Source organism: Myotis yumanensis, unplaced genomic scaffold (genome assembly GCF_028538775.1).
Source record: "Myotis yumanensis isolate MYYU_CA2020_CCGP unplaced genomic scaffold, mMyoYum1.0.hap1 SCAF_8, whole genome shotgun sequence".
Classification (NCBI taxonomy): domain Eukaryota; kingdom Metazoa; phylum Chordata; class Mammalia; order Chiroptera; family Vespertilionidae; genus Myotis; species Myotis yumanensis.
The window spans coordinates 91930527-91953027 of NW_027223759.1; the positions used below are offsets into that span (position 1 = coordinate 91930527).

At 45.2% G+C, this 22501-nt stretch overlaps 1 protein-coding gene across 1 annotated transcript in view; it reads right to left on the reverse strand.

The window, feature by feature from the left end:
- The window catches only part of ERCC3 (ERCC excision repair 3, TFIIH core complex helicase subunit), a 65804-nt gene that overhangs the window by 24487 nt on the left and 18816 nt on the right, over positions 1-22501 (reverse strand). Inside the window, exons 9-11 of the mRNA XM_070423179.1 lie at positions 13360-13544; positions 9775-9977; positions 693-789 (exon numbers count right to left, since the gene is read on the reverse strand). Of these exons, the coding sequence (XP_070279280.1) occupies positions 693-789; positions 9775-9977; positions 13360-13544 (485 nt within the window). The remainder of the gene's footprint in view (positions 1-692; positions 790-9774; positions 9978-13359; positions 13545-22501) is intronic.

A 22501-nucleotide genomic window follows, 5' to 3' on the forward strand; every position in this document is an offset into this window, starting at 1 on the left:
TGAGAGGTGACCTAATGGGTGCCACTGTTCTCACTGGGCTGGATTCTGATTCAGAGCAGCTGCGTCAGTTTGGGGGCTACAACCATCTAGATCCCCACCCTCACCCCACCGCCCCCCCCCCCGCCCCCCCCACACACACCACCACCACCATCAAAGTTTGGTACTTACAGACCCAGCCAAGGTCACTTTTATGGGTAAATCTCGTTTCTTTGGGGTTCTGGGTCTATTCTCATTTGAATGACTGTTACAAACAGTTGGGCCACAAGCTTCTAATTGCAAATGAAAGCCATCCCCCAGCCAGGCCGACAGCTCAGCACCCACCACGGCACAGCAGGAGCCAGGCCCAAGGCTACCCACGCCTGCAGCATCTCCAACTCCACAAAGAGAAAATCATCCAAATGCCTACTTTTGCCCGAGTAGGTGATGAACTTTCCCCTTTTATAAAGGAAATACAACTTAAAATTCCTGCATCCCAAAAAGAGATGGGAAAAACTTGAGTCAAGCAAAAGGACTTTAGAGATTATGCATATACATAAAACCCTAAATCTACTTCTTCTACTACCCAGACACTGGGAAGGAAAACTGACACGTGATGTTCCTTCAACAAACACCAACCCACTGCCCAGATAGCAGCCAGTGTCCCCAGGCCTTGTGGCTGCTGGGGCCTCACCACCACTGCATGCCACACAGACCTTGGATATGAAGATGGTGTTGATTTTGGGGTTGTGCTTGAAATTCTGGAGAATCTGCATCCTTTCTCCCTGGGATGTAGGACCATAGATATAGGGTCTAGAGAAGAACAAGACCATATTAGAAAGACCATAGAATCACTCCTCAATTACCCTAAAAGCACATGAGAGGGAAAAGGAGCTCCTGCAAAGTGCTCTCTCCCAGGAGGCCTGCCACCCAAGAATATCTGCAGGAGACCCATAAACATGAGTGGCAATGCACCTTCCCCACCCCTTCCAAAACACACACACGCCATCCCTTCACCGCTGAGCTGAGGTTCAAGGTCACCATTCTCCCTGGGATTCCCTCCTTTACCTTTTTCTTTGTTTTTGGACTAGGTCTCTAGCTCCAAGCTTGGTGTCTATACAAAGAGAACCCCCGGGATTTCATGAAGCTCAATGAGGGTGGCAAATGAAACAACGCTATTTGTAAACCAAAGCTTGGAGCAACTCTTTTCCTAATGACACAGGCATTCTCCTCCAAGAAAGGAGTAGAAAGGAGCAAAGGGCCCCTTCCAGACTTTTCTCTACTGACCTCCTTTTACACCAAGTTCAAAACCTATCTATTTAATTCCCAGTTCTTGGCCAAAGAGCACCACCATATCTGACGGCCTCACTGGTCATCCGTCACCTCTTGGCACCTGGCAATGCCATTCACGGAATGACCTAGTTTCTGTGGCTTTCTTTCCCAGGGTAATAACAGTGATGGTGATGATAGCAAGGACAACTACCGATACACAGGTCCCACACACACCGAACACCAAGCAAGATACTATGTTGAAAAAAATCCATCCATCCCTGCCGACAGTCCTCAGGCTGTGAAAGGTAGTTTCATGTTCCCAATTTACACACGAGGAACGAAGGGGCAGGAGGCTGGCGAGGCTGAGCCCAAGTGTAAACACTCCACTGCTCAGGCCATTACATGGAAGGCTCAGAAAGCAGCATTTCTGACCTCCACACGCTTCCCAACCCTGTGCTACTAACTAGGAATGGGTGTACCTGAGAGAGCAAAACCCTTGCCGTGGGGAAGCAGGGTGGGGCCTGGGACAGATGGACACCCAGGCTGATGGCCTCAGGTCACCCCAAACACTGCAAGTCTGTCATATAGAGTGTTTGGGCACCACACAAATCTTGTTCTTTCCTCTGCGTGTCATGCTGGGAAACCCCCTCTACAGAACCACCTGTTTCTCAACACCCAAGTTTTATGTGGCTCTTTTTCTCCTCATAAGAAACGACTCACATGATGGTGAGCCCCGTTTCTAAAGACTCCCCACACAGGAAATGAAACAGAAGGGTAACTGACCTGCAGAAGGGCCCCTCACATAAGCCGAGCACCGAGTAGATGCTGGGCACAAGAATCCTGAGGCGGTGCTGGTAAGGAAGCCCATGTGACAGAGCGAGGAGGCCGAGAGGCACACAGCACCCCCAAGGTGCACAGCTAATAAGAGGAGCTGCTGGGAGTCAGGTCCAGCCGTCAGAATCCAAAGTGGTGTCCTTCCCACCTCATATCCCAAACAACCCACAGTCTCTCCTGCAAAGTCCTGAGTGACGCCTATGCCTTCCTAATTAAGGCTGGCTGAGCCAGAAGCTCAGAGACCCCCACCCCACCTCAGTCCTAAGCACATGCCCAGGGCCCACAGGATCATTTTAAAGAAAACAAGACAAGCAAAAGCACTTCATATACTTAAAGGCCAGAAGTACACAAGAAAGAGAAGTAAAAGTTGTAATTATCTTTCCATTATCCACCAGAGAGCCATGACCTGCTGCCCTCCATGGTGCCAGACAGGCACAGATTCGACAGTGCCGGGCAAATGCGTGTGCCTGACCAGGCAGATCTCAGGAGATGACAACCAAAGGACAAGCCTCAGGTGTGTTTGAATGCAAGTGTAGGGCAGGGCCCTTGAAGAAGGCTCCAGGAAGAATCTAGATGGAGCACTGAAATGGCGGGAGGGGAGGGGAGAGAGAAGACAGCTGTTAAATAGGACACAGTAAACACGCATTGCTTTATTGCCCCTCTCAAACTGTCACCATGCAGAATTAAAAAGAGAAACCCACAAGGGCAAAGAGAACAGGAGAAGTAACAGCAGAACAGAGAGTGAACAATATTGTGGAAGTCAACACACAGAGAGGAAGCAGATGCCCAAACCCGCACGAGGGAAAGCCAGTACAAACAAGCTCTTATGTGCAGAACATAAAGCATTCCAGACCTAGTCGCCAGTGGCCTGGGAAGGGGGCGGGGGTCAGACAGCAGACAAGGGCTGGCCGAGTATCGAATGAGGAGCAGGGTGAAACCCCAATCCCAACAGCCAGGTATGCCTCCTCGCATCTGGCAGAAACCTGGAGGCTTTAACTTCTAGGTTCATAGAGGCATAGTACTTAGGGACCTCAGGCAGAGCTGAGGGCAAAGGTGAGACTGCAAGTGAATCCCTTTCTCCCTCTCCCCCCACATGCTGGCAGCCAGAAGACCCGAAGATTCCTCTCTGGAGAAGCTGTCCTGCCCAAGAAAGACCTGGAGATACTGGCATTTCTCAATCTCTTCATGCGTCACCAGGTTCCTGCCCATCACGCATGGTGGGGTCCACAGGCTGGCTAAGCTATTCAGAAGGCCAATTCGCTTCTTAGTGGCTGACTCCTTTTTTTCTTTGGTACCAAATTACTTTATTTGAAGGAATGGTACAAATGACAGTCACGAGTGGATGATTTCGTGCAAGTTATAGAAAAGGTAAAGGCAACTCAACGTGCAGTGTTGCTTTGGTGACCAGGATGTCACCCCGAGGCTACACAAAGCAGCCTAACTAGTGACGGACTCTTAAACAAGAAAATACAGCCAAGGATCACCAAGTCAGACAGGCTCTGCAGAGAGAGGGAAGCAATCAAAATAATGAAACTTGAAGAGAAGAGAGACAGTGCAGGAACAGAAGAAATGTCAAAGCTCGACCAGCCCAGAGAAGACACTGCATGAAACAGGAACAGTCAGCAAGAAAGAGTTCTTGCAAACTCACAAATGCTTCAATAGAAGGGCTGGCAGACAAAGGAAGAAAAAATAGGAGAAAAAAGAAAACTGGGGAAGTTGTTCCAAGACCTAACATCTTACAACAGGGATTCAAAGAAAGACAGAACAGAAAAAAACAGAGATGAGTTAACAAAGAAAAAAAAATTCTCAAACTGAAACACGAGTTTTCCTATTAAAAGGGTCTAATGGCCCTGCCCAGTGCTTAGTGGTTAGAGCATCAGCCCCAAGCACTGAAGGCTCACAGGTTCAATTCCCGGTCAAAGGCCTGGTCGGTTGGGGGTGTGCGGGAGGCAACCAATCAATGTGTCTCAGGTGAGGATTAACCAGGAAAGGGTTAAAACTGCCCATCACAATAAAAGAAAATGACCACACTAGCCATACAGTTTTGAAATCTCAAAAAGATTCTAGAAGCTTTCTGAGAGAGGAAGCAGATGACACAGCAGACCCTGTGCAGAGAGGGATCAGAAGGGCACCAGGCTTCCCAGCAGTCACAACGGAAGCCCCAGCAAAACTGAGCCTGCCTTTACCATTCTGAGGCCCAGCCAAGCTACTCGTCAAGCGTAAAGCTGAATAAATAATCTGCAAGAAAAGTCCCAAAAAACTTTCTTCCCTCCGGAATCTACTGGAGGATGTGCTCCTTCAAAATGAGTGACTAAGAAAGAGGAGACTTGAGATACAGAAAAGAGGGCTCCCACACAGGGAAGAGGTCAGGGAAGGACGGGATGCTGTCAGAGGGAACCCAGGACTCTGCTGAGCAGCAGTTCTAGTCCGAGAGATGGCGTGCTGGTAGGCATCCCACCAGGGAGAGAGATTTAAAAAGTACTGATGTGTCTGACCCTGCTGAGAAGGGTTCATGGTTGCAGGAAGGGTCTGAAGAGGAACAATTAAGTCTGTTTAAAAAAAAAAAAAACAAAAAAAAACTAAAGCAATGACAAGGAAATTACTAACTCCAGGAAAAAAAAAAATATATATATATATATATATATATATTTTTTTTTTTATTGGTTTTTTTTTAATTCTATTTTCTTGTTTAAAGTATTACAAATAGTAGTACATATGTCTCCTTTTTCTCCCCCATTGACCTTCCCCTGACCTCTCCTACCCCCCAGCATATGCCCTTACCTCACCCGCCCAGTATCTTAAAAAATTTATTTTTTAAGTCTTATTGGTTCTTTTTGTTTGTTTTTAATTGATTTTTAAAGAGAGAGAAAAGGAGAAGAGAGAGAGAAACATCGATGAGAGAGAAGCATCACTGATTGGCTGCCACCTGCACATCCCCCATTGGGGATCGAGCCCACAACCCGGGCCTGCGCCCTGACCAGGAATTGAACCAGGGACCTCTTGGTTCCTGGGTTGACATTCAGCCACTGAGCCACACCAGCTGGGCCATAAAACACTATTTTTACAAAAATAATGTAGTCATAGTACACTATGTGCCTTGGCTTGAACAATACATATACAGTCAAAATCCCTGAATTCTAACTTAACACCAAACATACTGGGAGGATGGGTGCAGTACAGGCAAGAGCTAAATCCTAAACTCGCGTATTAGGAAGTTAACAGGCAATCTCTATAGTTAATAGTCAAGAAATTAATATATAAATTATTACTTAGAAATATGGAGAATAGAGTTGAAGGTGGCTCGCCTTTGGGAGAACCAAGATGGCGCATAGGTAACATCCAGTACTCGCTGTCTCCATACCATGTAAAAATCACAACTAAAATACACAACTACTATCGTTCAGAACCACCTGAAATCTGGCTGAACAGAAGTCCTACAACTAGAAAAGTAAAGAAGGCACACTGAGACTGGTAGGAGGGGCAGAGGTGCAGAACAGGCTGGTGTGGCATGTTTTTAATCGGGAGGGATATCTCCACTGCAGAGACCTCCATGAGGAGCAAGGAGTCCTAGCCCCACACCAGGCCCCCAGCCCAGGGTTCCAGAGCTGGTAAAAGTCCCTTAACTTTGGGCTGTAAAAACCATAGGGGATTGTGGCTGAGTGACACGGAGGCTGCTGGGGCTCCAGGCAGTTTCTCTTAAAGTGCCAGCACACGAACTTACAAGGCCCCACTTCCTCTGACCTCCAGCAATGGGCAGCGGCTTTGGGGAATCCAGACACATAAGAGGAGGAATTGGATTGTCTGGCATCAGGGCAGGAACTCAGGAGTGGCCTCCTCTCAGATAGAAGTGGGGGTGGGGGGGAGTGCTTTAAGGGGTCATTACTCCTGTGCTAGGTAGGACCTCCCCTGTCACAGAGCTGACTAGCAGCCATATCTGAGTTTCCATCAGCCTGGCTCACACTGTTTGCTCCATCCTGGTAATTCCCCGAGAACCCGTCCCATTCCAACTTGCAGCTCTACCCAAGCTGTTTGCAACAGCTTTCCTATATGGCCTGTTCTGGCTCAGGCTTCAGACTTTCCTAAAATCTCTTAAACAAGCAACAGGTGGTGTCAGTGTGCTCCAAACCTATAAATAAAAAGCCCAAGACCCAGCTCTAGCACCAGCCTGCCTTGCTTCACATCTGGGCCTCACCTGGGCACTCCCAAGCCCAACACAAGTTGCAGCCCTCTGCAGATCTCTCTGTAGCTCCTGTCAGGTGGCCCCGGTAGTGGCTGACTTTGCAACTCCCGGGAGACCCCACAGCCAGTGCACCCAGAGGACAACTTCAGACCACAGCAGGTTACAACTCTACACATCCACAAGCAACACATGCAAGGGGCAGACTCAGTGAGCACCAAGGCCCCACTGAAGCAAGTCCTGCTCCATAGGGTGTCTCCTGAACAGCAGCTCTCCTTCTGTAGTCTCAGCTGGTCCTCACAGCCAACTGGCCTGGAGGTCAATTCCTCCCAGTAATGCCAACAGCAACCAAGGATCAACTACAAGACTGTGCACACAGCCCACACAGGGGCGCACCTAGAGTGCCCAGCTCAGGTGACTGGGGAGGCTGAGCCACTGGGCCCTACAGGACACCTACTACACACGGCCACCCTACTAATTCCAGGGGACATAGCAGTTCTACCTAATACATAGAAACAAACACAGGGAAACAGCCAAAATGCGAAGACAAAAAGAAACATGTTACAAATAAAGAAATGGAAACAAGTCCTAACCGGTTTGGCTCAGTGGATAGAGTGTTGGCCAGCGGACTGAAAGGTCCCAGGTTCGATTCCGGTCAAGGGCATGTACCTTGGTTGCGGGCACATCCCCAGTAGGAGGTGTGCAGGAGGCAGCTGATCGATGTTTCTCTCTCATCGATGTTTCTAACTCTCTATCCCGCTCCCTTCCTCTCTGTAAAAAATCAATAAAATATATTTAAAAAAAGAAAAGAAATGGATACAAGCAAACTACTGGATACAGAGTTCAAAACAACGGTTATAAGGTTATTCAAGGATCTTAATGAGAGCTTCAAGGGACTTAGCGAGACTTTCAAGGATCTTAGTGAGAATGTCAAAGACATGAAAAAGGACTAGTTAGAAATTAAGCATACACTAACTGAATTAAAGAATAATTTATAGGGATTCATCAGTAGAGTAGAGGATTCCAACAACCAAATCAACGATTTAGACTATGAGGAAGCAAAAAACACCCAATCAGAAGAGCAAAAAGAAAAAAAAAAATCAAAGAATATGAAGAGAGTATAAGGAGCCTCTGGGACAACTTCAAGCATACCAACATTCACATTATGGGGTGCCAGAAGAAGAGAGAGAGCAAAATATTGAAAACCTATTTGAAGAAATAATGACAGAGCCCAGCTGTCATGGCTCATTGGTTATGGGTTGACCTATGAACCAGGAGGTTGCGGTGTGGTTCCCAGAGTAAGAGCATATGCCTAGGTTTAGGGCTCAATCCCCAGTAGGGGTGTGCAGGAGACAGCTGATCAATGATTATTTCTTATCATTGATGTTTCTTATCTCTCCCTTCCTCTCTGAAATCAATAAAAATATATTTTTTTTTACAAAAGAAAAGAAATAATGACAGAAAACTTCCCTTACCTGGTGAAAGACCCAAACAAGAGGAACCCAAAGAGGCCCACACCAAGAAATCATCATTAAAATGCCAACGGTTAAAGACAAAATCAGCAAGAGAAAAGCAATCACTTACCTACAAGGGAGCTACTGTCAGCTGATTTCTCAATAGGAACTTTACAGGCCAGAGGGAGTGGCAAGAAATATTCAAAGTGATGAACAGCAAGGTCCTACAACCAAGATAACTCTACCCAGCAAATCTATCATTTACAATTGCAGGTCAGATAAAGAGCTTCCCAGGCAAGAAAAAGCTAACGGAGTTCATCACCACCAAACCAGTATTACATGAAATGTTGAAGGATATTCTTTAGGAAGAGGAAGAGGAAGAAGAAGAAAAAAGATTAAAAAAATAAGAACAATAGAATGGCAATAAATACATAGCCATTTTACAATGTATATTATCAATAATTGAATCTAAAAATCAAAATAAGTGAACAAGGAATCTGATGAACAAAATAAAATGGTGAATAAAATAGAATCAGAGGCATGGAAACATGGAACAGACTGACAAATCTCAAAGGGAAGTGGGGAAAGTAGATGGGAAGAGATTAACCAAAAATATTTTGTGTGTATGTTTGTTTGTTTGTTTTTTATTTAAATCTTTACTGTTGAAAGTATTACATATGTCAACTTTTTTCCCCCAATTGACCCCTTCTAGCCCACGCCTGCACTTTATCCCAGGCCTTCACCACCCTATTGTCTGTGTCAAAGACCTTATATGCATATAGACATTACCTATGGACACAGACAATAGGGTGGTGAAGGTCTGGGGCAGGGTGGGAACTGGGTAGAGGGGGACAGTAGAGGGGAAAAAAGGGGGACATCTGTAATACCCTCAACAGTAAAGATGTTTAAAAATTAAAAATAAATAAATAAATTTAAAAAAAGAAGGTAGCTGCCTTTGGGGAACAAGAATTGTGGGTGGAAAGACTGATACATGAACTGTGGTCTTTCTTAACTACTATGTTACTCTGATAAAAAATAAAATCTTTATACTACCAATAATAAAAGGTTTATTTTTTTAAAAATTAAAAAAATTAAAGGTACAATTTTAGAAATTTAAGAAAGTTCATTTTTTTTTGTCTCAGCTTTGTCATCTGTAAAATGGGAACAATGCAATTGAATTCCTTGCATGGGTAAGGATTAAGTCACAGCTTGCTCAAGAGAAGCTGGTCTGCATGGACACTGCCCTCCATCTACCACCCCACAGGAAGAATGAGGCCTGCCTGCAGAAAGGGCCCTTCCTTCCGCTACACATACATGCCCTTGAGGCCCACTGGAGCAGGAGCACAGTCCTCATCCTCCTTACTTGGCAGGGAATTTACAATAACCAGGCTTTAAACACAGGCATGTGGGCTGGTGAGGACTCTGGTATGTCCTAAGAAGCTTTCTCAAGGGGAGGCCATACCAGGGATGCCGGCCAGTCTGCCTTGCCTCCCTGGTCCCTGGCCCATAGCCTGACCTCATTACAACCCACAGTGCTCACTTGGTCTGAAACTCCCAATGCCAACCTCTGCCCACCCTTGGAGTCCAGGTCCAAAGCACCATTACTCTAGTCCAGCCGTGGGCAAACTACGGCCCGCAGGCCGGATCCGGCCCGTTTGAAATGAATAAAACTAAAAAAAAAAAAAAGACCGTACCCTTTTACGTAATGATGTTTACTTTGAATTTATATTAGTTCACACAAACACTCCCTCCATGCTTTTGTTCCGGCCCTCCGGTCCAGTTTAAGAACCCATTGTGGCCCTCGAGTCAAAAAGTTTGCCCACCCCTGGTCTAGTCCCTGCTCCCTGGGCTCAGGTTGACCAAGCTCCCTTTTCTATACTGTAACCTCTAACTCCAACCACTTGTTCCTCTGTCTTGCCTGGTTCCTGGGGCTGGAGCCACAGAACCAGACCTTTGGGTCCTAGAAGTTCCTATAAGCTTCGAGAAAAACCAGGCACCTCTGCACTCTCACAAAGGGAAAGTAACTGGCTTAGGAGCCAACTTCAACTTTTCAATTCTTACTTGTTCAGTCGAATGGCATATTCCTTCAGAGCAAACACATTATCAGCAAAGACAATAATTTTGTCATTCCTCCTTTCATGAAACTTAATCAGAAACTGGCAAGCTCTGAATTTGTTGGGGTTCATGGTGTACAGCAAGATTCGTTTCTTGGTTTTGATTGCCACATACTCCCTGTAAAACTCAGGAGACATCGGGCACCAAACCTGTAATACAATAAGAATCATGGTTAGTGTGCAAGTTTAAATACCACACAATTAGAAACTTGTGAAGACCATTCATTTAGTAGAATTAACTTTAAAACACACAAAGGTTTGTAAATTATATCTCAATATAACTGTAAACACACACCCCCCCAAACCAGACCCAATAGGTGATGTGGAGCCGGGCACTCCACATGTTAAACACTGCCCAGACCTTTCAGTGTCTCTACGTGCAGGGAATTACTTCCACACCAGCTCCACACGAAGGGCAGCAGACTATCCACCAGTGGTGCGAGGGTCCCTCTCACTTGGTCCCACCTCCACACAGAGAACTGCACACACACTTCCTAGTTCTGCCTGTTCAGTGAGCCCAGTAATGATACTCTAGTAGCAATGAATGCATCCAACACTCAGAACTTGGTTTGCAAATTACATTCTCTACTGAAAGAGCTCCGTGGAAAATAGCTGATTACAGGGCCAGAGCAGGATAAGTACCAGATGAGTCAGGAATATACTGCTGGCCCAGAAAGCAAGGAAGTGCTCACAGAATGATGGGGACATGTCATGTGTCCATAGAAGCCAGCTTGAAGGTGGTCTCATTAGTCACATCTAACGCAATCTGAGCACCCAAATAAGAATGACAGTAAGACTCCTGAGGGCCTCTTCTGTGCTAGGCCCTGGGCTTGGGCTGCTGACAAACTAAAGGAAGCTCAGGCAAATACACTGACTGATGTACCGTGAGTTTCAAAGGTCTTAAGGCTGCATACAAATAAAAAATGACCCCCTGGGAGCTCCACACTGGAACAGGCCACACAGACCACACTAACAGACTGAGTTCCTGGCCAGGACCAGTGCACTTCCCCATGAGCACCACAAGCCACTGCATGCTGCCACCCTGGGCTCAGCTGCTGCTGCTGGGTGCCAAGCCCTGTGTGCCACTCAAATCCATGAGTTTTGCTGTTAATGTTTCCTGGTTTCCTCTGAGTCATCTCCTGTTATGACTCCATTAGAGGTTCTCATTCTTTATAACCACAGCAATTCTTTTCTCACAGTAAAGTGTTTAAAATCCTGCAATTCACAAAATATGAAACATAAGGGGCTAATAACTATCTGATAAGATACTCAATGTCATTAGTAAAGTAGAAAACACAAATTAAGACCATAAAGGAATGCATTTCACACTTACCAGGTTAGCAAAAGTTAAAAGAAAACAAGTAGCTATTGGGCAGTGGAGATGTGGCACGCCCTCACTCGCCCTGATGGGTGTTCACTGGCACTCTCACTCTGGAAAAGTCTGCTGTAGCATGACAAGGAAGGTGACCCTCAAGGAGCCTTCAACCCAGCAGTGTCACTTCGAGGTGCATCTGCCAGAGCAGTGGCCTACAAACTTGGATTACGTTACCTCACAAACTAAACATTCACACACACAAACACAATTTCATGAAACAATATATACCCTTAATACATATGCATTCTGGTAGATTCTATTCTATCCTGACCATGACCCACAAAGTGATGTCACAGTCCACAGTGTGAACAACGCTTTAGAAAAACTCTGGCAGGAGGGCCCCAGGAAATGGGTACAAAAACATCTGCAGCAATGTCATAAGCTATAATTTATAGAGACAGAAACACATCAGTGGCTACCTAGAGCGAGAGTACAAGCAAGGATTCACTGCAAATGGTCACCAGGGAACTCTGGGGATAACGGATATGTTTTAACACTAGATTGGGGGATATATTAACTAAAACCAAGTAAGTTATAAATAACAAACAGTATTTACTTAAAACAGGTCAATGTCACAGAATGCAAACATCTTGATAAAGCTATTAAAAACTTTAAACAACTTACCGACCCGAACGTCTGTCACCATTGGAAGATTTATTTTTTACTGCTGTGTAATATTCCATTACATGTCCAATTGTGGTATATTTGTATAATGGAATACTACAGAGCAAATCAAAGGGATGAACTACAGCTACGTTCATCAAAAAATAATGCATTATGCAAGGAATAAAAATAGAGCCAATGACAAGTCATAGAAATATATAATCTGTTTCACCTTTTAGATAAAGACGTTTTAAAAGGTAAAACGAAACAACCCTGTCCAGGAAATTATACATAGGTGCTAAAATAGCCCTGAGACAGCGGCCCCCTGCTGTTTAGTTTGTAATGTAATGTAATCCAAGTTTGTAGGCCACTGCTCTGGCAGATGCACCTCAAAGGGGAGATGCAACTGGAGAGGGACAGGGTCCCCAAGGTTCTGGCAACTCTGTCTCATAAGACGGGTGGTGATTACAAAGCATAACTAGAGATAAGGAAGCAAGTCTACCTGCACACGGTCCTCACACTCTCTTACCCAACAGCCCCCTTTCCACCCTTTCATGACAAAGGCCACCCTACTCTAGCCACTGAGGAAGTCATGTTTAGGTGCCAGGAAGAATTCTTGTTCTTGTTCCTTCTAAGAAAACATCTTTGAAGATGTACTTTTATCATTTACCTGTGCAGGTATTCATTATAGAACTAGAGGCCCAATACATGAAATTCGTGCATGGGTAGGGTCCCTAGGCCTGGCCGGCGATCAGGGCCAATCTGTGGGGCAACTGGCGGGGCCTGGTGCTGCCCGCTCGCCGGCCCCACCCCTCTGCCAGCAGTCACCTCCCTCTGCAAAAGGCAACAGGCAGGTGATGGGGGCGGGGGGGGGGGGGGTGCCAGCCTGCTTGCCGGCCAGCCCCCCCCCCCCCCCCCCCCCCCCACTGCCCGCTCGCCAGCCGGCCCCACCACCACTGCCGGTCGCCTCACTCTGCAGGGCAACCAGTTGGGCGGTCAGGGGTTCCCCACTGGCACCTGCCTTGGCTGGCCTAGGGCCTGCAGGCTGGGGGCAGCTCCTTGTGTTGAGCATCTGTCCCCTGGTCAGTGCACATCATAGCGACCGATTTGCATATTAGGCTTTTATTATATAGGATACTGGGGAAAATGTCTTCTTAGAAATAAAATTATCAAGGCCACGGGCGCCTTCTGGGGACCACAGGTGGTTGACCACTAGGCTTTGGGGGGTGGCCAGAATGACTGCCCACGCAGGACCACCCCAGTGAAGGTAGGCACTCACTCCCAGAAAGGAGGGGCATGGACTCTGGAGCCAAGCCAGCCTGGATTAGCACCCTCACCCGGCCACTCCCTGCATGCCCTGGAGGTGGCTGGTTCCCACGCCTGTGAAGTGGCATAACCGCACCCAGCTCGCAGGGGACAGAGGGTGCACGAGATGGCAGCACTTTTGCTCAGGTCCTGACCTGTGTTTCTGCCTGGGAGTAACCTACCTGATCCACTTCCCCTGACCCTGGGAGGAGCCACTCCCCAAGAAGCTGCAAGAAAGGGGACAGCTACCTCAGCACACTGGACTTTGGCGATGTAGCCGTTGTTCTGCAGCTCCATCCAGTTGGCTTCATAGAGCTTGGGTCCGATCAGAAAATTTAAGTCAACAATTTTGTCATCTTCCCGGACCAGGGTTGCGGTCAAACCCAGCTTGCAGTGGGCCTGCACAATGGTGAGCACCCGTCGGAACATCTTGGCTGGGGAAACAATCGGTGATTCACACGGTCACTTTTGTAAATGCTCATGTACCACAGATAGCCTTGCGACTTCACACTGGCCTGTGATATACCTGGCTGACCCCAGGTTCCTGGACCACAGGAGCCTGTCTGGACAGGAATGACCATGTGGGACTCACAATCATCACGGCCAGAACTCGAGAAAGAAGGGGGACAGGAGAGCAAGGGAGCAACTGCCAGGGAGCTTCATGTGAGCGCTCCAGCACTGTCCACTCGAGAGCACCAGTGGCAATTCGAAGCGGGAACTACAACCCTGAACGTGCCACTGAGCTCTGAATCAGCCCAAGGATTTGTCACCCTGAGACTTGCACTGAGGTTACCAGGAAGATGGTTGGGCACACGGGGACCAGAGGAACCAAGGGAGCCAGACCTGCTTGGCTTCCCAGAAACCAAGGAGAGAGCAGGGGCACGAGCTGGGTTTAGGAAGCTCTCTTCTCCACAGCCCTCCAACCAGCTGGCAGAGCAGCAGCTTCCCGTCCTCCTTTCTTTGGAATGTTGTATCATTCTGATTTATCAAAGTAAATAAAATAAACACATAAAAGGGTATGAGATTTACTTTTAAAGACCCAATTTACAGGTTTCCATGGGCTCACCTTTTTCAAATTCTAATAGTTGGCCCTTGAACACCACAAGTTTAAAATGCGTGGGTCCATGACACACTGTATTTTCTTTTTCTTTTTTTAAAAAATATATTTTATTGATTTTTTACAGAGAGGAAGGGAGAAGGATAGAGAGTCAGAAACATCGATGAGAGAGAGAGAAACATCAATCAGCTGCCTCCTGTATACTCCCCACTGGGGATGTGCCCGCAACCAAGGTACATGCCCTTGACTGGAATCAAACCTGGGACCCTTGAGTCCGCAGGCCGACGCTCTATCCACTGAGCCAAACCGGCCAGGGCTGTATTTTCGATCTGAGGTGGTGAATCTCACCGAGTACGCTGAGGACCAGCTTAACTCATATAGACGAGGACCGGCGCCTGTAACCCCGAGTTGTTCAAGGGTCAACTGTACTCTGACGGAAAGTTAAAAAGCTCATCTTACCACAGTTAAAGGTAAGGCCAATGATAACAATCTGAGGAGTTCGAGGGCAGACTGCACCAAAGCACAAACCAAAACCTAATAGTGAAACAGCAGAGGGCTGTCCAACCCAGGCAAACAGCAAGATCTTACAGAGCTCCACATACTGCATGCAGCATAACGTGGATTACACACACACACACACACACACACACACACACACGGGAAACAAACAAACAAAAAACCAAGGTCGGGGATAGCTCCAAAAGAGTAGCCAAGGACCCCAGACCAGGTTCCCCACATCAGGACATGGTTGCCACGGCAATGGAGGCACCAATCTAACGTGGGCCCCAGGAGGCAGCACTAGGGATGGCCCAGGGATTACCAACTCCAAGGACGCATGAGTTGGACCCTGCTGGGCACTCAAGCCCCAACATGCCCTTCCTAGGGCATCTGGCTGCAAACCAGTGACATGGCTGCGGCACCTCCAACACCGTGACAGCTGCCCCGAGGAAGAACTTCCAGCTGCTGAAGCGCACGGCACACACCTGCAGAGCCACCCAGGTCAAGATCTGAGTGACCTTAGCACCCAAAGCCTCTCCTCTGGCTGCCGGTCAACACCCTCAAGGCTCTCCCTCAAGGGCACCAAGGCTCTGGCTTCAGTCATCAGGATGTCTGAATTTCAGATAAACAGAATCACAGCATGTGCTTCTTGTGCGTGGCCTGTTTCACTGCACATTATGTCAATTGTTCTTTGACATTTATTTGTGTGATTCTTTCATTATTGGCCCCTTCCACTTGGTTTCCAGTGCCAAGCACAGTGCCTGCCCCTTAAAAGTTCTCAATAAATACTTAAAATTGGCACAGTGCCTCCCATACAGTAACCACTTTATACAAATACTGTCCTAAGAATTTCTTATTCATATAATGGCCTAACAGGGCTCCTTTTGGAAAATCTGTAAAAGAGCACAGCCATCTTCCTTTTTGAGATAACTCTCAAAGATTTATCATTCTGCCTAATGCTTAACAGTCAAGAAACTCCCATTCCCTTATTTAACATTTGCTCTCTGCTCTGTTGAGGGCCTGACCTCAAAACTCTTTAGAGCTGTTTGGTTTCACTCTTCTACCCAACTAGAGACAAGGTGACATAGGGAACTACAGGAGAGACAGAACCAGAGGAACGTGGACTGTGTGGCCGATCCCGAGCCTGGCTGCCACCCTCTGGGACCTGGGACCCATGGGAGAGAGGAACATGAACAGACTAACTCCATACTCAGGCAGAAAGCCTCAAGCCTTCCTCAGTTTCATATGTAGATGATATGATTATATCATCAATTTCCAGTCCAATCTGACCAAATACCTACCGTCTTCCAAATTTTTTTCTTTTAGTTTAGTTTGTAAGTTATCACACAGTAAAACTGACTGTTCTCTGGGGGAGGGGTGGTATCCGTTCTAAAAATTTTAACACATGTATAGATTTGTGTAACCACCACCATAATCTGGATACAGACCAATCCATCCCCCCAAAAACCTCCCTTGTGCTCTCCCTTTGCAGTGGTTCTCAACCTTCCTAATGCCGTGACCCTTTAATACAGCTCCTCATGTTGTGGTGACTCCCAATTTCATTGTTACAAATTGAACATAATTAAAGCACAGTGATTAATCACAAAAACAATATGTAATTATATATGTGTTTTCCGATGGTCTTAGGCGACCCCTGTGAAAGGGTTGTTCAACCCCCAAAGGGGTCGTGACCCACAGGTTGAGAACCGCTGCTTTATAGTCACCTCTGCCCTCACACCGCCCCAGCACACACTGATCTGTCCCCATCACCAAAGTTCTCTTTCAAGAATGTCCCAGCGAGTTATATTCCTAGGACTGTTGGGGGCTGGCGGACCAGGCTCCCCTGGCCGGGCAGGCTCTACTACCACTGAAATCTCTCCCAGGGTGGCTGGCTCTACCACAGAGACCACGCCATCTTGAAGGGGAGAGTGGCTGTGACTGGGAGCCCAGCCTCACCTTCGTCTGGGGAGACCTCGGATACCTCCCAGGACCCTACAGCCAAAACACCCAGGGACCGGCTGCTTCAGCTGTGAACCCACGACCACCAAGACTCCAGACTCCCCGGCCGCAGGCTCCTAGAAAGTTTGTCCAGGGGGAGATAAAGTGCGTCCTGCACCTTCTCACAGAGCAGACAGAAGAAACAGCTGAATCGAATAACATCCACCTGGAACTGGAGAATTAAACACAGCTGGTGAGACAATCTATGGACAGAAAGGACAGAGGTCACCTGGAGAGAGGTGGGCTCGGGGATCTGGGCTGGAGGGAGAAAAGTGCACAGCCGGGACTAGAGTCTCAGAGGGAGACTGCACTGCACCAAATCCACATCCCACTGTAGTGCTCCACTGTGGACCGGGTCCCACAGGGCTGCTGGCAGCGGAGACTCTAGATCTAAGCCCACAGCCATGGGAGGCTGCGCCCAGAAAGGCAGCCTGAAGTTCTGCACCGGCCGCGCAGTGCCGGGAGAGAGAGACGCGCAGCGATGTGGTCACTGTCTTTATATTTTCCTTGCTTTTCCTCGCTAAACCCAATACACACGGTCCTTCGATTACAAACACTCACTGAGGCTGCAATGCAGGGGAAGATGGTTTTTGTGGAAGCTGGGGAGCAAATAGGGAGAGATGATCAGGAAGCCAGCTCTGGGACAGTCCATCCCTCCAACCCTGAACGGCCATTTTTCTCCTTTAGACCAGACCCCTCCTAGCAGTGCAGCTGCACCCAGCCTTGAGCTCGGCAGGGAAACAAAGATTCTAAATACCCCCAGGGAGCCCTTGGGGACTGGGCTGAGGTGCCATTTGGTCCAGGAAACTAATACAGAAACACCACCACCTAGAGGCCGTGTCAGAAATAGACGCTTGTGTAAATACAACTGAAAGCAGGCAGGCAAAGCTGGCAGATTGGTCCTGCCTGGCTGACACCAAGGCTGTGGAGACAGACACAGAGGATCGGTGGTCGCTGGGGACTTCAACACAGTGCTGACTACCTAACAGGAAACTGAGACATGGCAGGCAGAACAGTAGAGAGGGGTCTAAAACCAGTCCCCATGGGACATTAAAACCAAGCTGAAGCATTTTTTTTGGTCTCTATGTTGTTTATCTCCACTCTGATCTTTATGATTTCTTTCCTTCTGCTTGCACTGGGCTTTTCTTATTGCTCTCTAACTCTTTCAGTTGTAGGGTTAGGTAATTTATTATCATTGTGTCTTGTTTTTTGCAGTAGGCTTGTAGAGCTATGAACTTTCCTCTCAAGACTGCTTTCGCTGTGTCCCATAGGCTTTGGATTGTTGTACTTTCATTGTCATTTGTTGCCATGACGTTTTTAATTTCTTCTTTGACCTCTCTGGTAACCCAGTCATTGTTTAATAGCATGCTATTTAGTCTCCATGTATTTGATTTTTTTGGATTGTTTTTATTGTAGTTGATTTCCAGTTTTATGCCTTTGTGATCTGAGAAGATGCTTGATATGATTTCTATCTTCTTGAATTTGAAGAGATTTTGCCTGTGACCAATATATGGTCTATCTTTGAAAATGACCCATGTGCACTTGAGAAGAATGTATATTCTGTGGCTTTGGGATGAAATGTTCTGAAGATGTCAATTAATTCCATCTGATCTAGTGAGTCATTTAGGATTGATGTTTCTTTGCTGATTTTTTGTTTAGAGGATTTGTCCAATGGTGAAAGTGGGGTGTTAAAGTCCCCTACTATGATTGTATTGCTGTCAATCTCTCCCTTGATCCCCTCCAGAAGTTTTCATATGTATGTGGGTGCTCCTATATTGGGTGCATATATGTTTACCAGAGTTATTTCTTCTTGTTGGATTGCTCCCTTTAGTATTATGAAGTGGCCTTCCTTATCTCTTTTTATGTCCTTCACTTTGAGATCTAATTTGTCAGATATAAGTATTGCTACCCCAGCTTTTTTTTTCATTTCCATTCGCCTGAAGAACCTTTTTCGATCCCTTCACCATCAGTCTGTGTGCGTCTTCTTTTCTGAGGTGGGTTTCCTGTAGACAGCCGATATATGGGTCATGTTTTCTTATCCATTCAGTTACCTTATGTCTTTTGATTGGGGCATTTAATCCATTTACATTTAAAGTTATTATTGATAGATACTTGCTTGTCGCCATTTTTATTCTTTACCCCTGTGTTCCTTCTTCATTTCCTATTTTTTCTTTTTACAGCAGACCCTTTAGCATTTCTTGCATTGCTGGTTTGGTGGCAATAAATTCCCGTAGTCCTTTTTTGTCTGTGATGCTCCCGATTTCACCCTCAATTTTGATTGATAGCCTTGCTGGGTACAGTATTCTTGGATTCAGACCCTTTCTTTGCATGACTTTGTATATTTCATTCCATTCCCTTCTTGCCTGATGCATTTTTGTTGAGAAATCAGTCGCTAGTCTGATTGGGGATCCTTTGTAGGTAACTTTTTGTCTCTCTCTGGCCGCTTTTAAGATTCTTGCTTTCTCATTAGTGTTTGCCAATTTAATTATAATGTGCCTTGGCATCGGTCTTTTGGGGTTCATTTTGTTTGGGACTCTGTGAGCTTCTTGGATTTGTGTGAGCTTTTTCTTCCCTATATCAGGGAAGTTTTCTGTCATTATTTTTTCAAACAGGTTTCCTATTCCTTGCTCAGTTTCCTCTCCTTATTGCACATCTATTATGCGGATGTTGTTTCATTTTGTGTTGTCCCAAAGTTCTCTTAGGTTCTCCTCTTGCTTCTTAATTTTTTTTTCTAGGAGCTGCTCTGCTTGGGTATTTTTTCCTACCTTGTCTTCTAGCTCACTGATGCAGTCCTCTGCTTCTGCTAGTCTACTGTTGATGCTTTCTATTGAGTTCTTTATAGCAGTGATGTCATTTTTCATTTCTTCTTGGTTCGTCTTCATTTCCTCTTGGTTTTTACACATATTGTTGAATTTGTCTTCCATTCTTTTCATTCACCTTATGACCATTTCTCTGAAATCTTTCTCTGACAGGTTGCTTGCCTCCATTGCCTCCATTTCGTTTACTTCCTTTTCTGGTGATGCCTCTTTTTCTTTCATATGCGGGCTGTTTCTTTGTCTCCCCATGGTCTCTCTTCTCCAGGTGTTTGGTTATGTAGTTCTCTCTCTGCTTTATCTAGGCAAGGTCTGACCTTTCCGTGAGGAGGGGCAGGGCTCCTCTGAGTCCACCTATTTGTGCTGCTTTAGATACAAAAGATCAACAAAACCAAGAGCTGGTTCTTTGAAAGGATAAACAAGATTGATGAACCTCTAGCCAGGCTCACCAAGAAACAAAGAGAGAGGACCCAAATAAACAAAATCAGAAATGAAAGAGGAGAAATAACAACAGACCCCACAGAAATACAAAGGATTGTTAAAAAATACTATGAACAACTCTACTCCAACAAACTAGACAACCTGGAGGAAATGGACATATTCCTAGAAAAATACAACCTTCCAAAACTTAATCAGGAAGAATCTAAAAATCTCAATAGGCCAACAATTATGGTGGAAATCGAAGCAGTAATCAAAAAGCTTCCAGCAAACAAAAGCCCAAGGCCAGACGGCTTCACAGGGGAGTTTTACCAAACATTCAAGAAAGAACTAAAACCTATCCTCCTCAGACTATTCCAAAAAATTCAAGAGGAAGGAACACTTGCAAGCTCATTCTATGAAGCCAGCATCACCCTAATACCAAAACCAGTTAAAGACAACACAATGAAAGAGAATTACAGGCCAATATCCCGCATGAACATAGATGCCAAAATCCTCAACAAAATCCTAGCAAATTGGATCCAGCAGTACATCAAAAAGATCATACACCATGACCAAGTAGGATTTATCCCAGGGATGCAAGGATGGTACAATATCTGCAAATCAATAAACGTGATACATCACATAAACAAATTGAGAGATAAAAATCACATAATCATATCACTTGATGCAGAAAAAGCATTTGACAAAATCTAACACCCTTTCTTGATAAAAAAACTCTCAGCAAGGTAGGAATAGAAGGATCATACCTCAACATAATAAAAGCCATATATGACAAGCCCACCACCAACATCATACTCAATGGACAAAAACTAACACCATTTCCCCTAAGAACAGAAACAAGACGGGGATGCCCACTCTCACCATTCCTGTTCGACCTACTACTGGAAGTATTAGCCATTGCAATCAGACAAGAAGAAATAAAAGGCATCCAAATTGGAAAAGAAGAAGTAAAACTGTCCTTATAAAACCAAGCTGAAGCAAACGAAAATCACTACTTCACTTTTTTATTTTTTTAATTAACAAATATTTTTCTTTCTCTTATTTTTTTATTACTTTTATTATTTTTTAACCTTTAATTTTTACTTTTGGATTAGTGTTCTACATTCTATTTTTTTTATCATTATTTTACTCTATCTCATTTTTTCCTTCATGCCAACCCTTTCTTCTTCACTTCTCCCTTTTTCATCCTGTTTCTCTTCCCCTGTTCCTGCTTTAGTTTTTCTCTTTCTTTTTGACTCCTTGTTAACAACTGGTCTTCTTTCTCTGCTCTACTGATGCATTACTATTAAAGTAGTCTCTGTTGGCTTAAGCATATATCTAATTTCCTCTCCAATGCTCCAAGTCCATGCACATTTCTCTTTTCTCTTTCTTCATTAGCCAATTTTTTTTCTTGTTGTTTGTTTAGTTTTTTATTTTATTTTATGCTTTTGTTTTTCCTCTCCTCACTTGTTCTCTTCTTCTACTAATAGCTTAATTAGTTTCACTACCAAACTCAGGCCTATCTGCTCTCTATTCTCCTTTTCCAAAACTAGATGAAGATATAAAGCAGAAAATTTTATTTTTAATATATACAAGTTTTCTTTTATATATATTTTATATATTTTTAATTATTATTTTTTTAAAATTTTTAAGTGAGTATTTTGTTTATTACTTTTCTTCTTATGCACTCATTCTCTTTCTACCTCCGCTATACTGAATCATGGCCATTCCCCCATTTCTTCAATTCCTTTACCTTACCTTCTGGAAATAAGATCTGCCTCTTCAGATTTAGCTCCCCTCCTTTTTTTCTGGGTGTTTGTTGTTTGCATTTTTTGAATTAGTTGTTGGTTTCGTGGAGTTTTCTCCCCATATACATATATTTCTTTCCCCTTCTCTTTTCTTCTTTTTCTTTTCTCTCTTACCTTTTTTCCTTTTCTAAATATCATTTTTGCGTTCTTTTCTCTCCCCTAATTCTCTTTTCTCTGATGGTCCCCTTTATTTGGGGTTATTGGTATAGTGAATACATTTTTCGTGTTTTGTTCCCTCTGTGTCGTGTCTTGTCGAGTTGTATTTTGTGCCTTTTGGTCAACACCATAGAGAGTGAGCCACATAACCAGACACCATGAGGGGAGCAAAAATGGGGAGACAAAGAAATAGCCCCATACAAAAGAAAAGCAGGAATCACCGGAAAAGGAAGTAAACAATATGAAGGTAAGCAATTTGTCAGAAGAAAAATTCAGAGCAATGGTCATAAGGATGCTGAAAAGAATGGAAGACAAATTCACCAACATGTGTAAGAACCAAGAGGAAATGAAGACTCAAAAAGAAATGAAGAATGACATTGCTGCAATAAAGAACACAATAGAAAGCATCAACAGTAGACTATATGTAGAGGAACGCATCAGCGAGCTAGAAGACAAGGTAGGAAGAAAATACCCAAGCAGAGCAGCAACTGGAAAAAAAACTTAAGAAACAGGAGGACAGCCTAAGGGAGCTTTGGGACAACACGAAACAAAACAACATCTGCATAATATGGTGCCAGAGGGAAAGGAAACAGCAAGGAATAAAAAACCTGTTTGGAGAAATAATAACAAAAAACTTCCAT